Source organism: Amblyraja radiata, unplaced genomic scaffold (assembly GCF_010909765.2).
Source record: "Amblyraja radiata isolate CabotCenter1 unplaced genomic scaffold, sAmbRad1.1.pri S118, whole genome shotgun sequence".
Lineage (NCBI taxonomy): Eukaryota > Metazoa > Chordata > Chondrichthyes > Rajiformes > Rajidae > Amblyraja > Amblyraja radiata.
This window is the reverse complement of record NW_022630104.1, coordinates 94,018-110,377: the sequence shown is the minus strand read 5'-3', so window position 1 is coordinate 110,377 and position 16,360 is coordinate 94,018. Positions and strand designations below refer to the sequence as shown.

Sequence of the window (16,360 nt, the reverse complement as noted above, 5' to 3'; positions counted from 1 at the left end):
CCAGTTTGAAGTTTGATCCTTATTTTATGAGGAGAAACGTTGAGGGACTACGTGCCCTCCGCTCCCACCCTTGATCATAGTCTGAACTGGTATCTGTTGTCTAATCTTACTATGTTTAGTCATTATAGTTATCTGTGATTCCACACCGCTGCTTTGAAGAATGCCACGCATGCGTCCTAGCGGGGTTCTTCACGTAGTCCCTCAAAGGTCCTCCTCATAAAATAAGGATCAAACTTCAAACTGGTAAGTTCTCGTTTAATCTTACTATTATAGGCCTGTTAGTTTGACTTCAGTGGTGGGCAAATTAATGGAAAAGATACTTAGAGATAATATATATACGCATCTGGATAAACAGGGTCTGATTAGGAATAGTCAGCATGGATTTGTGCCTAGAATGTCATGTTTGACTAATCTTCTTGAATTTTTTGAAGAGGTTACTAGGGAAATTGACGAGGGTAAAGCAGTGGATGTTGTCTATATGGACTTTAGTAAGGCCTTTGACAAGGTTCCTCATGGACGGTTGGTTAAGAAGGTTTAACTGTTGGGTATAAATGCAGGAGTAGCAAGATGGATTCAACAGTGGCTGAATGGGAGAAGCCAGAGGGTAATGGTGGATGGTTGTTTGTCGGGTTGGAGGCAGGTGACTAGTGGGGTGCCTCAGGGATCGGTGTTGGGTCCTTTGTTGTTTGTCATGTACATCAATGATCTGGATGAAGGTGTGGTATATTGGATTAGTAAGTATGCAGATGATACCAAGATAGGGGGTGTTGTGGATAATGAAGAGGATTTCCAAAGTCTACAGAGTGATTTAGGCCATTTGGAAGAATGGGCTGAAAGATGGCAGATGGAGTTTAATGCTGATAAGTGTGAGGTGGGATGTAATGTTAAAATTGTACAAGGCATTGGTGAGACCAAATCTGGAGTATGGTGTACAATTTTGGTCGCCCAATTATAGGAAGGATGTCAACAAAATAGAGAGAGAGTACAGAGGAGATTTACTAGAATGTTGCCTGGGTTTCAACAACTAAGTTACAGAGAAAGGTTGAATAAGTTAGGTCTTTATTCTCTGGAGCGCAGAAGGTTAAGGGGGGACATGATAGAGGTCTTTAAAATGATGAGAGGGATAGACAGAGTTGATGTGGATCAGCTTTTCCCTTTGAGAAAAGGGAAGATTCAAACAAGAGGACATGACTTCAGAATTAAGGGACAGAAGTTTAGGGGTAACATGAGGGGGAACTTCTTTACTCAGAGAGTGGTAGCGGTGTGGAATGAGCTTCCAGTGGAAGTGGTGGAGGCAGGTATGTTGGTATCATTTAAAAATAAATTGGATAGGAATATGGATGAGAAGGGAATGGAGGGTTATGGTATGAGTGCAGGCATGTGGGACTAGGGGGGAAAAGTTGTTCGGCACGGACTTGTAGGGCCGAGATGGCCTGTTTCCGTGCTGTAATTGTTATATGGTTATATGGACTCCTTCTCTAACATAATCTAAAAGACTCCACAGATGTGACGGTGATGTTGTTGATGGTGAGTGAGGTGAGGGGAGCGGGAGCTCTACTAAAGTCTACAATCAATTCCACTGTCTTAAGAGCATTGAGCTTCAGGTTGTTGCGTTGGTACCAGGACGCCATGTGTGTCACTTCCTGTCTGCAGGCAAACTTCAGGTTGGCTTGATTTGTATCCATGTTGAAATATTCCCTCGCTCGGGTAGATAAATCAGAACTAACCTACGGAAATTGGTTTTGTCACCAGTCTTTATATAATAAATAATCAAAAGTGAGTAACAGCGGACGGGAGGACAACTGCGAAATGCCGCAGAAAGAATTCCTACAGGTTATGTTCAAATCCTATCCGAGTTACTGCATTTCCAGTAGCAGAATTGGTTAACTAGAATAGGAAACCAACTTTGTGCATGGTGTATAACGATCGTGGTTGTGAAACCAATTGGTCTTGGTTTCAGAAGCCAGGCCGTCCACTGTTCTGAGGGATGTGGCCATTGAAATCTACGCTGTGGACAGTCAGCTACTTGCACGCAGATACTGAGCGCTGCAGCGCACAGAACGACAACCTGGCAACTGAATCATTAAGCTGGCATTAAGCAAGGAGTATATACAATAGAGAATAGGTGAAGGAGTAGGCCATTCGGCCCTTCGTGGCAGTACCGGCATTCAATGTGATCATGGCTGATCAACCAAAATCAGTACCCCGTTCCTGCCTTCTAACCATATCCCCCAACACCGCTATCCTTAAGAGTACTTCTAACTCCCTCTTGAAAGTAACCCGAGAACCGGCCTCCAGCACCCTCTGAGGCAGAGAATTCCACAGACTCACAATTTCCTTACCTCCGTTCTAAATTGGTTACCGCATATTCTTAAACCGTGGCCCCTGGTTCAGAGAGAGCAATATGGGGCTCTTGAAGATAGCGGAGTCAGGGGATATGGGGACAAGGTAGGAACGGGGTACTGCATGGCGGTGCTCGCTCGAATGGCAGAATGGCCTACTCCTGCATCTATTGTCTATTCTCATACTAATCGCAGATATAACTGATCAGACCCGGGAGATGTATCCACATTCATACGCCTTGAGATATTTGCAAAAGTCTTCACAGCAAAGACACCAGCAACGTGCGTGAAATTCAAGAGATACAGAGGGTGGAAGTTTGTGAAGTGGCTGAAAGGGCCAAAGGTGGATAGGTGATCTGGGCCGGATGGACTGTACACTAGGTTTCAGAAAAAGGTGGCTTTGGAGATTAGGAAGGCATTGATAGTGACACATCAGGAATCACTATTGCCAGGATTGGTCCCAGGCCGGTTAGTCTGACTTCGGTGGTTGGTAAGGTACTAGAGCCATTTATAAAGGATGAGGTTACGAAGAACTGAGAAGTCGATGCATTAATAGGCCGGTCAGCATGGCCTTGTTCAGTGGAGGTATTGCTTGACAGGTTTGCTGGAATTCTTTCAAGAAATAAATAGCAGGGCAGTCAAAGGATGCTGTTTTCTTAGATTTTCAGATAGCCTTTGATGAGGTGCCACACGTTAGGCTGCTTAGGAAGATGGGATCCCACGGTATCAGATGGCAGATACAACCATGAATTGCAGGTTAGCTAAATGGCAGAAGGCAAGAAGTGGCAATAAAGTGGGATTTTTTCTGGCTGGTTTCCAGCGAATAGTAGCGTTCTGCAAATATCGGCGCTTTCTCTTTCATTGCCGTTTGCTAAAACCTTCGACCTATCTCCCCCATTCTCTCTAGTTCATTCTATTTCTTTCCACTAGTGTCTGCCTCTCTCTGTCACTCTCGCTTTCTCGCTCTCCTGGTGGTTCTCTCACACTCGCTCTTTCTCACTCCCTCTCATCGTCTCTCTCTATGCCACCTTCACGTTGTATATTAATGATTTGGACGAGGCTATTGAAAGCAGCTTTGTAGCACGGTTTCGGGTGATACTAAAATAGGTATAGGGCCGGTCGTGTAGAGAAAGCACCGATTCTGCAGGACCTGGACAGGTTGGGGGAGTTGGTAGAGAATTGGCAGATGGAATAATGTGTAGCAATGTATGCAGTCATGCATTCTGGTAATAAGAATAAAGGCGTAGAGATTTTTCTAAATGAGGTGAGAATCCAGACATCGAAGATACAGAGGGACTTGGGAGTGATGGTGCAGAATTCCCAAAATAATCTGTAAGTAGAATCGGTAGTAAGGAAAGCAAACTCAATGATTCAAGATTCAAGATTCAAGAGAGTTTATTGTCATGAGTCCCAGATAGGACAATGAAATATAGTGGGCATGAATAAATACAGAACAGATCAGTGTGTCTATATAGCATTGCATATATATATACACATATAAATAACCAGATAAAGTGCAATGGACTCTTATGTTCATAGTTTTGTTTGAGTTGAGTTTAATAGCCCGATGGCTATGGGGAAGAGCTATTCCTGAACCTGGATGTTGCAGATTTCAGGCTTTGTACCTTCTCCCTGAAGGCAGCGAGGAGATGGGTATGTGGTCAGGATGGTGTAGGTCCTTCATGATGATGTCAGCCCTTTTGCGGCAGCGACTGCGACAGATCCCCTCGATTGGCATGAGGTCAGAGCCGATGATAGACTGGGCAATGTTTACTACTTTTTGCAGTCTTTTCCGCTCCTGGGCGCGCAAGTTGCCGAACCAAGCCACGATACAATCGGTCGGCGTGCTCTCTACTATGCACCTGTAAAATTATTTCAGCATGTAGGATTCTTTCTTACTTGTTGCCTTTATTTCAAGAGGGCTTGTATACAAGCACAGGAATGTAATGTTGAGGCTCTGTAAGTCGCTGGTAAGGCCGCATGTGGAATAATAGACAAAGGAAACACATAACATGCAGTGAAAATTGTGTCTATTGTATGGGCTGCGCCTGTTGAGCACCGACAGAGCTCACTGTCTCTAGCGTTTGCCCGCTATGTCCGCGCCACAATCTGAAATTTATGACGGAGCGACCGCAGGCAGTGAGATTGGGCCCGCACCTGTCCTCCACTATCACCCTGAGCACCGGCACACCACAGGGCTGCATACTAAGCCCCATGCTCTACTCCCTCTTCACACACGACTGTATTCATGCATTCGACACCAACACCATCGTGAAGTTTGCAGACGACACAACAGTGATTGGGCTGATCACCAACGGTGATGAAACAAAATACAGACCTGGCGGACTGGTGCGCACGTAACAACTTGTCACTAAACACTTCCAAGACTAAGGGGCTGATTATTGACTTCAGGAGGTCCCATAATGGAGAATACGCCCCAATCTCCATCTACGGGGACAGTGTGGAGAGAATTTCCAGCTTTAAGTTTCTGGGCACTCACATTTCAGAGGACTGGTCAAGAAGGCACAGCAACGACTGTTCTTCCTGAGAACATTAAAAAAGACTGGTCTGCCACAACAGCTGCTGACAACCTTCTACCGCTGCACCACAGAGAGCATACTAATGTATGGCATCTCTGTGTGGTATCTCAGCTGCACGGATGCGGAGAGGCGAGATCTTCAGTGCGTCGTCCACAGAGCCCAGAGGGTTATTGGGACACAGCTACCAGCCTTGGAGGGCATCTACCACACACGGTGCCTCAGGAAGGCCGTCAGCATCCATAAAGATTCCTCACACCCATGTAATGGACTGTTCCGACTTCTTCCCTACGGAAGACGTTACAAGGCCTTCTACGCCCGAACCTCCAGACTCAGAAACAGCTTCATTCACAGAACTTTAGCGGCTCTGAACCGGCTCTGCTGAGTGTCCTCCACCCCCCCTGGACTGTCTCCCTCAGATGGTCACGTCGCACAGTTTATTTATATAATTTTTTGACATCGGTTGGAAGTTGCATACCAAATCTGGTTGCACTGATGTGCAATTACATTAAAATATATTATTATTATTATTATTTTTATTATTATTATTATTATTATTATTATTATTATTATTATTATTATTATTAGTATTATTATTATTATTATTAGTATTATTATTATTATTATTATTATTATTATTATTATTATTATTATTATTATTATTATTATTATTATTATTATTATTATTATTCACCAATGTACCGTCCGCCTACACAAACGTCCTGGATCGAGCGTGTGTACACACAGACTGTTTGCACTTCCCAAAACATTTAACGGGTTATCATATTCACTGCACATTCTCTATCCCTCTATCAATCGTGCATTCAAGAGGCAGCTAGACCAGCGCTAAAACACATTATTCGCCATCTGGCCTCATTGGAGTCATCTAACTTTTGATGGTGATGAAATGTGGAGTGGAAACAGACCACTGAGCTAATATTTATTCTTTAAAAAAAAATACTTTAACTATTTAGTCAATTTTAAAGTGTAATATTCTCCCATGCGATGTTCTACCTAGGTGTGACAAATACAATGTATCTATTATTTTAAGCAGTTAAATAACGTATTGAATGTATTGGATGTGTTTATATCTTGTTTTAACTTGTTTTGGTTCCACTGATCAGGAGTAGCTCTCCGAATACCCGTTGTATTTCTAAGTACAATTACAATAAAGGCTTAGTATTATTGTTGTTATTATTATTATTATTATTATTATTATTATTATTATTATTATTATCATTATTATTATTATTATTATTATTATTATTATTATTATCATTATCATTATTATTATTATTATTATTATTATTATTATTATTATTATTATTATTATTATTATTATTATTATTATTATTATTATTATTATTATTATTATTATTATTCTGAAGTCGTCCTCTTGTTTGAATCTTCCCTATTCTCAAAGGGAAAGGTTTGTACACATCAACTCTGTCTATCCCTCTCATCATTTTAAAGACCTCTATCAAGTCCCCCCTTAACCTTCTGCGCTCCAGAGAATAAAGACCTAACGTATTCAACCTTTCTCTGTAACTTAGTTGTTGAAACCCAGGCAACATTCTAGTAAATCTCCTCTGTACTCTCTCTATTTTGTTGACATCCTTCCTATAATCGGGCGACCAAAATTTTACACCATACTCCAGATTTCGTCTCACCAATGCCCTGTACAATTTTAACATTACATCCCAGCTTCTATACTCAATGCTCTGATTTATAAAGGCTAGCATACCAAAAGCTTTCTTTACCACTCTATCTATATGAGATACCACCTTCAAGGAACGATGCACAGTTATTCCCAGATCCCTCTGTTCAACTGTATTCTTCAATTCCCTACCATTTACCATGTACATCCTATTTTGATTTGTCCTGCCAAGGTGTAGCACCTCACATTTATCAGCATTAAACTCCATCTGCCATATTTCAGCCCATTCTTCCAAATGGCCTAAATCACTCTGTAGACTTTGGAAATCCTCTTTATTATCCACAACACCCCCTATCTTGGTATCATCTGCATACTTACTAATTCAATTTACCACACCTTCGTCCAGATCATTGATGTACACGACAAACAACAAAGGACCCAACACAGATCCCTGAGTCACCCCACTAGTCACCTGCCTCCAACCCGACAAACAGCCATCCACCATTACCCTCTGGCGTCTCCCATTCAGCCACTGTTGAATCCATCTTGCTACTCCTGCATTTATACCAAACAGTTGAACCTTCTTAACCAACCTTCCACGAGGAACCTTGTCAAAGCCCTTACTAAAGTCCATATAGACAACATCCACTGCTTTACCATCGTCAATTTTCCTAGTACCCTCTTCAAAAAATTCAAGAAGATTAGTCAAACATGACCTTCCAGGCACAAATCCATGTTGACTGTTCCAAATCAGTCCCTGTTTATCCAGATGCTTATATATATTATCTCTAAGTATCTTTTCCATTAATTTGCCCACCACTGAAGTCAAACTAACAGGTCTATAATTGCTAGGTTTACTCGTAGAACCCTTTTTAAACAATGGAACAACATGCGCAGTACGCCAATCCTCGGGGACTATTCCCGTTTCTAATGACACTTGAAATATTTCTGTCATAGCCCTGGCTATTTCTACACTAACTTCCCTCAATGTCCTAGGGAATATCCTGTCAGGACCTGTAGACTTAACCACTTTTATATTTTTCAAAAGTGTCAGTACTTCTTTTACTTTGAAACTCATAGTATCCATAGCTACTCTACTACTTTCCCTTACATCACATAATTCAATATCCTCCTCCTTGGTGAATACCGAAGAAAAGAAATTGTTCGATATCTCCCCCATCTCTTTTGGCTCTGCAGATAGCTGTCCACTCTGTCTCTCCAATGGACCAATTTTATCCCTCGTTATCATTTTGCTATTAATATAGCTGTAGAAACCCTTTGGATTTACTTTCACCTTACTTGCCAAAGCAACCTCATATCTTCTTTTAGCTTTTCTAATTTCTTTCTTAAGATTCTTTTTACATTCCTTATACTCCTCAAGCACCTCATTTACTTCATGCTGCCTATAATTATTGTAGATCTCCCTCTTTTTCCGAACAAGATGTCAAATTTCCCTTGAAAACCAGGTCTCTTCCAATTTTTACTGTTTCCTTTCAACCGAACAGGAACACAAAGGTTCTGTACTCTTAAAATGTCCCCTTTAAATATCCTCCATTTCTCTTCTACATCCTTCCATCAAACAAGAGGGCATGACTTCAGAATTAAGGGACAGAAGTTTAGGGGTAACATGAGAGGGAACCTCTTTACTCAGAGAGTGGTAGCGGATTGGAATAAGCTTCCAGTGGAAGTGGTGGAGGCAGGTTCGTTGGTATCGTTTAAAAATAAATTGGATAGGCATATGGATGAGAAGGGAATGGAGGGTTATGGTATGAGTGCAGGCAGGTGGGACTAAGGGAAAAAAGTTGTTCGGCACGGAATTGTAGGGCCGAGATGGCCTGTTTCCGTGCTGTGATTGTTATATGGTTATTGTTATATGGTTCCCATAAAACAAATGATGATGGTGGTAGCAGAATTAGCGCGGGATACTTCCAGTTTCCAGCCCCGCGATGTGCATGCTTCTGAGAGCAATTCCTGAGAGGACGGTGGTCGCCGTGACTGTCACCACATTTTAAAAGTACTGAGACTAATACTTTCTGTGAACGGGGAATCCAGAACCAGGGGCCGCGCACAGTTTAAGAATAAGGGATAAGCCATTTAGAACGGAGACGATGAAACACTTTTTCACATTGAGAGTTGAGAGTCTGTGGAATTATTTGCCGGTTCTCTTGATACTTTCAAGAGAGAGCTAGATAGGGCTCTTAAAGAAAGATGAGTCAGGGACGTGGAGAAGGCAGGAACATTGGGAATGATTGGGGATGATCAGCCATGATCACATTGAATGGCGGTGCTGGTTCGAAGAGCCAAATGGCCTACTCCTGCACCTATTGTCTATTGCCTATTGACCCTATTGTACTTTCGCCAGAAATGAATAATGCTTTTTTTCCCCAATAAAATATGGAAAGTTGCACTGGGATATTGGTTTGCATGTACCGGAAGATTTAGTGTTGGTAGTTTCGATACATTTATAATTCACACTGGAGCCCTGGAGAAATTCATCGAAATCGCACCAACATTAAATGAAATAACATTGCGCCATGGATCATTCTTTCACTGGAAATCATTAATTCTTATTTTCATCGAAGTAAATTGGTGGAATAACTCAAGGGATCGTGCAACGTTTTTTGTGAACATGTACAGGTGACGTTTCGGATCGGTTCCGTTATTCAGAGTCCTTCTTCAGCGACTCGTTTTGTGTTTTTTTTTAAGTCGATCCTTCAAGTATTCGCTTGTAATCTCCTATGGTGGATTCAACGGCTGTGATGCAAGGCGTTTGTTCCATGAGTGTCACTAATGAGAATCAGCAGGTATGAGGTCATGCCGCTGGAGACCTACCGTTCTATATATCTCGGTGCCCACCAGAAGGCATCGCCACAGAGCTACAGCGATGACGGACTGACGGAGCCGCAGGAGTTAATTGTGCCTTACAGCTATGGGTTATCCATTGATCTATCGAATTCAAAATACATATTACCCTGCAATAGCGACTGTCGCTGTTTTCGGTAATTTGGTTTTTCTTTGATTTTCATTTACGTGTATTAACTGCGAGACATTCCGTGTACTCCGGCGCTGCCGACGTTTTTTCTGTTTCAATAATTAACTTGTTTAATTTGGTCAGACATCCATGTTCCTACTGCTACTCCCACAACGTGTACGTCATGCCCGTTGTTTAACCCTCACATGGATCACTCTTTGTACTGATTGCGTCGGCTAAAGCCCGGACCAGAGAGCAGGCACCAGGCAATCACATCCTGAGATTGGACATATGTTGATCAGGAGCTGAGAGAATGGTACCTTGGTCTCCTTCCGCGGATAGTCTGAAACGAGTTAGTGAAATTACATGTGTTCCCAATCGGACAAACCTGCTTAACTGAATATATAATCGATATATTTTCTGCACTCGTCGCTGCGTGAATCAAAGTCCCGCTTTGGACCTGTAATGCTACAGCTCATGAGATAAAGTAAGTGAATGTCACGAGCTGGTTTCTGATTCTATGAAAATGTCACGACTTTAATATGCGTTAATTCATATGTAAACAATTGCTGTCACGTGATATTATGTCAGTTAATGTTATGTATCTTGATATCCTCTCCTTCGGACGATCTGTAAATCCGAATTTTTATCCGCTGATGTATCTGTACATCTTCGCCACCGTGCCACAGTCAGTACTGCCCGTGTCACACACTTCCGGAGACACAGGTTCAATCTGTACCTCCCGTGCTATAAGAGCAATGTTTCATCGTTCGTGCTCCGACGCCGCGCTACTGGCTGTGCTCTTGTTTCCTCCCACAAGCAATTGAGCTGCCTATTAATGGTTTCTGTAACCACTGTACATGGGACTTTGTGTTGATGGATGCGACAATCTGGGGAACAGTTGATAAGAATGTGGGGAGAATTAAAAGCTGTGAACGTAATATACATTGGTGTTTGATCAGTTGCGTGGACACCGTGGTCCAAAGACTGTAGTCTTTGAACTCAGTCGGGGCTAAAGTTCATTTGATCAACGCATCCAAATTTGAAACCTTCCAATCAGATAATGTTCCTCAGAACAATTTATGTGGGTCCTGTGAGTATAGAAGTTGGGATGTAATGTTAAAATTGTACAAGGCATTGGTGAGGCCAATTCTGGAGTATGGTGTACAATTTTGGTCGCCTAATTATAGGAAGGATGTCAACAAAATAGAGAGAGTACAGAGGAGATTTACTAGAATGTTGCCTGGGTTTCAGCAACTAAGTTACAGAGAAAGGTTGAACAAGTTAGGGCTTTATTCTTTGGAGCGCAGAAGGTTAAGGGGGGACTTGATAGAGGTTTTTAAAATGATGAGAGGGATAGACAGAGTTGACGTGGAAAAGCTTTTCCCACTGAGAGTAGGGAAGATTCAAACAAGGGGACATGACTTGAGAATTAAGGGACTGAAGTTTAGGGGTAACATGAGGGGGAACTTCTTTACTCAGAGAGTGGTAGCTGTGTGGAATGAGCTTCCAGTGAAGGTGGTGGAGGCAGGTTCGTTTTTATCATTTAAAAATAAATTGGATAGTTATATGGATGGGAAAGGAATGGAGGGTTATGGTCTGAGCGCAGGTATATGGGACTAGGGGAGATTATGTGTTCGGCACGGACTAGAGGGGTCGAGATGGCCTGTTTCCGTGCTGTAATTGTTATATGGTTATATGGTTGTGTCAGTAATATCTCTCCTCTCCTTCACAGTGAACTTGTTGGCGATTGTGATTCTCTGTCGAGGTAAATGCGGTCTCTCCAAATGCATCACTCTGTACCTGGTGGTCATGGCAGCGTCTGATCTCCTGGTCGGCATCACCGATCCGTTTCTCCGTCTGACTATTCAAATTCACTTCCCATATTCATTGCTGAACATTACTCCCGTGTGCGCGACGACCGAAGTCCTGGTATTTACAACCACCGCGGTCTCTGTCTGGCTGACGGTGGCCTTTACCTTCGATCGGTTTGTGGCTATTTGTTGTGAGAAGCTGGAAACAAGATATTGCACTGAGAGAACGGCGGCTGTGGTTATCGGGGCAGTGAGTGTGCTGGGCTGTTTCGAGAACGTCCCCAGGTATTTTAGGATAGAACCTGTCTACGTGTTTAATGATCTTCCCTGGGGTTGCTACGCCAAACCCACCTTCTATACGTCGTCTGCATGGGTCGCATATGATGTCACACACCGCGTTCTAACCCCTTGTATCCCGTTCTTTCTGATTCTTCTGCTCAATGTGCTGACGGTCAGGCGGATTGTAGCGGCCAGCAGAGTCCGCAGGGGTCTCCGGCGCCGCAGCAACGGAGAGAATGACAAGGACCCGGAGATGGAGAACCGCAGGAAATCAATTATTTTACTCTTTAGTATCACGGGCACTTTCATACTCCTGTGGGCAACACAAGCTGTCTTTTACATCTTTACTAGTATTGCGAAGACCGGATATGACAGCTCCCCTAACGGTTATTACTATATCACGAGTGTCACGTCGGGGTTCTTACAGCTGCTCAGTACCTGCACTAACACGTGTATTTACGTGGTGACTCAGAGTAAATTCAGAGGTGAACTGATAAACGCGGTTAAATTCCCACTGAGAGCAATGCGTGCACATTTACAATCTGATTTTTATACACCACGCAAACAGGGTATTTGAGCCACTCACCCACGCCGCCAATTCAACCATTTTCAATCATCCCACTTTGTTCTCTGCATACTCAAATTAAACTGCCCATTTGTTCTCACCACACACTTACACAACTAGTACAGGTCACTGATCATCTAACTGATTTTTCGCTGTACCAGTCATAGTCATGCAGCAGTGAATCTGGCCCTATGGCTCAACTCGTCCCGGCTAACCGAGATGCCCAGTCAACGCTAGTCACATTTGCCCGCGATTCTCCTACTTGCAGTTTCACCTTTCCTACCAATGCCCCCGTCGAATCGTATTTAAAATATGGTAACGGTTTCAATACCGTATTTCTGCAAAATGTGGAACTAAACCTGAGAAGATGGGAACATCCTCGCCGTTAATTGGATAACATGACCGTAGAACATGGTTCAAAGGGGGAGGGGGCTGGAGGCTGTGAGGGGGCGGATCCTTGAATCGCTCCATCGTAACTCCATGAATTCATCCAGTGAGGAATAAAGAGCAAATTTGTAGCACGCCATCCAGACGAATGTTTTGATATTAACATTTAAATGAGGAGTAGCTATCCAATCTAAAAACGGATGGTGTTCTACACCTTAGTGAGTGGCATTCTGATCTGATGACTATGTTTGGCCCGCAGGTAACACACCCGGTCGACAACTAGATGTTCAGGGACGAATCAAAATTAATAGAAATTTCGTTTGAAACTTCACACCGGGAAATTACATACTTTTCTGGGTTTGTCTCCGCGAACAGAGAGCAAACCAAACTGGGCAGGGTAGACTAGAGGAAGAGTTTATAGAATGTATTAGAGACGGGTTCCTAGAACAGTATGTCGCAGAACCGACAAGGGGGGAGGCAATATTGGATCTGGTCCTGTGTAATGAAGCAGGATTAATTAAAAATGTCATAGTTAGGGACTCGTTGGGAACAAGTGACCACAATATGGTCGAATTCCATATTCAAATAGAAGGGGAGCAGGTTGAAACTCAGGCTAGGGTGCTTAGTCTAAATAAGGGGGATTATGAAGGTATGAGGACTGAGCTGATCAAAGTTGACTGGGATAGCAGACTCAAGAATAAGACGGTACATGAGCAGTGGTGTACGTTTAAGGATCTACTGTATAACCTTCAAGAAAAATTTATTCCTATGAAGAAAAAAAGGGGTAAGGGTAAGAACAGTCAGCCATGGCTCAGTAAAACTATAAAGGATAGTATTCGGCTGAAGGCAAAGGCATATAAGGTAGCCAGAGATAGTGGGAGGGCAGAGGATTGGGAAGCATTTAAAGGTCAGCAAAAAATAACTAAGAGATTAATTAAGACGGGGAAAATAGACTATGAAAGGAATTTAGCGAACAACATAAAAACTAATAGTAAGAGTTTTTATAGCTATATAAAAAGAAAAAGGGTGGCTAAGGTGAACGTTGGTCCATTGGAGGGTGAGACTGGAGAGTTGTTGGTGGGGAACATGGAAATGGCAAAGGCATTAAACGAGTATTTTGTATCAGTCTTCACCATAGAAGACACAAAAAATATTTCAACGCTGGATAAACAGGGGGCGGTAGGAATGGAGGAGCTAAATACTATTAAGATCACCAAGGAGGTGGTATTAGGGAAATTAATGAGACTGAAGGAGGATAAATCCCCTGGGCCTGATGGATTACATCCAAGGGTCTTGAGGGAGATAGCGGTGGGGATTGTGGATGCATTGATGATAATTTTCCAAAACTCCCTGGAGGCAGGAACGGTCCCAGTGGATTGGAAAATGGCCAATGTAACACCTATATTTAAAAAAGGAAGTAAACAGAAGGCGGGTAACTATAGACCGGTTAGTCTAACATCGGTGGTGGGTAAAATGTTAGAGACAATTATTAAAGAAACACTAACGGGGCACTTGGATAAACATGACTTCATCGGACAGAACCAGCATGGTTTTGTGAAGGGGAAGTCCTGTTTAACGAATCTGCTCGAATTCTTTGAGGAAGTAACAACCCGGGTGGATAAAGGGGAACCGGTGGATGTGGTATACTTGGACTTCCAAAAGGCTTTTGACAAGGTGCCACATAAGAGACTATTGCTAAAAATAAAAAATTATGGGATTGGTGGTAATATATTAGCATGGGTAGAGGATTGGCTAACAAATAGGAAGCAGAGAGTGGGGATAAATGGTTCATATTCGGGATGGCAACCGGTAACTAGCGGGGTTCCGCAAGGGTCGGTGCTGGGACCCCAGTTGTTCACAATTTATATAAATGATTTGGAGGAGGGAACCAAGTGTAATATATCAAAATTTGCGGACGATACAAAAATGGGAGGAAAAGTAGGGGATGAGGAGGATAGGAAGAGTCTGCAAAAGGATATAGATAAGCTAGGTGAGTGGGCAACAACTTGGCAGATGAAATTTAATACTAATAAATGTGAAGTCATTCACTTTGGGAAAAAAAATGATAGGGCAAGTTATTTTCTAAATGAGGAGGAGCTGCGTTGTAATGCAACGCAAAGGGATCTAGGGGTATTAGTACATGAATCACTAAAAGTTAGTATGCAGGTGCAGCAAGCAATCAGGAAGGCCAATGGAGTTTTGGCCTTTATTGCTAGGGGGATTGAGTATAAAAACACGGAGGTCTTGCTGCAGCTGTACACAGTATTAGTGAGACCACATTTGGAATACTGTGTACAGTTCTGGGGTCCATACTTAAAGAAAGGATGTACTAGCCCTGGAGGCAGTGCAGCGAAGGTTTACAAGATTAATTCCTGCAATGAGGGGATTGACATATGAGGAAAGGTTAAGTAGGCTGGAACTCTACTCTTTGGAGTTTAGAAGAATGAGAGGCGATCTCATTGAAACATATAAGATCGTGAGGGGCCTTGATCGGGTGGATGCACCGAGGATGTTCCCAATGATCGGGGAAACTAGAACTGGGGGACATAGTCGCAGAATAAGGGGGGGCTCTTTTAAAACTGAGATGAGGAAGAACTTCTTCACCCAGAGGGTGGTTAATTTATGGAATTCACTGCCCCAGGGAGCAGTGGAAGCAGAAACGTTAAATATATTTAAGTCTAAAATAGATGTTTTTTTAGCTGCCAAGGGGATAAGGGGCTACGGGGAGAGGGCAGGGATATGGACCTAGGTATGGTTAGTATAGTAAGACCTGAGTGATCTCCTGGACAAGTGTCGATCGCCTGGATTGGGGTCGGAGAGGAATTTCCCGGATTTTTTTCCCGAATTGGACCTGGGTTTTTATCCGGTTTTTTGCCTCCCCCAGGAGATCACGCGGTTCTTGGGGTGGAGAGGGGTGATAGCGGTATAAAGGGGTGGGTAGTGTCTTGTGTTCTGTGTCTTGTGTCTACTGTTTGTGGGTAAGTGTGTCTGTTTAATGTTCAGCCATGAGCGAATGGCGGTGCGGGCTCGACGGACCTGGTGGTCTACTCTCGCACCTACTTTCTATGTTTCTATGTTTCTATGATAGGAGGTGGGTCTATCCCATTATTTAGCGTAGACTATCCCCCCATTAAAGAAACAATTGGTCAAGGTAAATGGATAGGACAGGTTTGGAGGGACAGGGGACAAACGCGGGCAGGCGGTACTAATGTAGCTGGGACACGTTGGCCGGTATGGGCAAGTTGAACATTAGGGCCCGTTGCCGCACTGTATGACGCTATGACTGTGTAATCAAAGCTTGATCGAAACACATGGACTCATCTTCACCGATCGTTTTCTGTCTTGTTCTTAATTTCTTCTACTATTGCGCCGTGTCAGATGTCCGACAACTGCCCCCTTTTTAGTCGTACGATTCATTTACACGGATGCATTTCTCACCATATCTGACCACGTTAGTTTTGCAGCAGATGATCTGAATCGGACTAAACAATGCGAGGAAAACAGAAATTGATGGAGGATTCAGATTCAGATTCAGATTATATAATGACCACACAGTCAAACTGGTGGAATTCATATTCAGTACAGGATATTACACAATAGACTGATTCCCGTAAAACATAACATAAAACACAAACAACATACAGTATATAGTACATGCACGAGGTGGCTTTGTGATATTATCATAGAGTGTTCAGAGTTCGAATTGCATATGGATATAAACTGTTTTTAAATCGTGATGTTTTGGCAGGCAGTGAGCTGTAGCGCCTCCCTGAGGGCAGCAGGTGGAAGATGTGGTGAGCTGGGTGGG

General features: G+C 43.0%; 1 protein-coding gene across 1 annotated transcript; it reads left to right on the top strand.

Moving 5' to 3' along the window:
- Nucleotides 1–11,319: 11,319 nt before the first annotated feature.
- LOC116969180 (probable G-protein coupled receptor 139) lies at nt 11,320–12,177 on the top strand. The gene has a single exon (XM_033016097.1). The coding sequence runs from the start codon at nt 11,320–11,322 to the stop codon at nt 12,175–12,177; it is 858 nt and encodes a 285-aa protein (XP_032871988.1).
- Nucleotides 12,178–16,360: the final 4,183 nt, after the last annotated feature.

Coding starts and splice junctions, on each gene's coding strand:
- LOC116969180 (XM_033016097.1), top strand. CDS start 11,320: ATGGCAGCGTCTGATCTCCTGGTCGGCATCACCGATCCGTTTCTCCGT.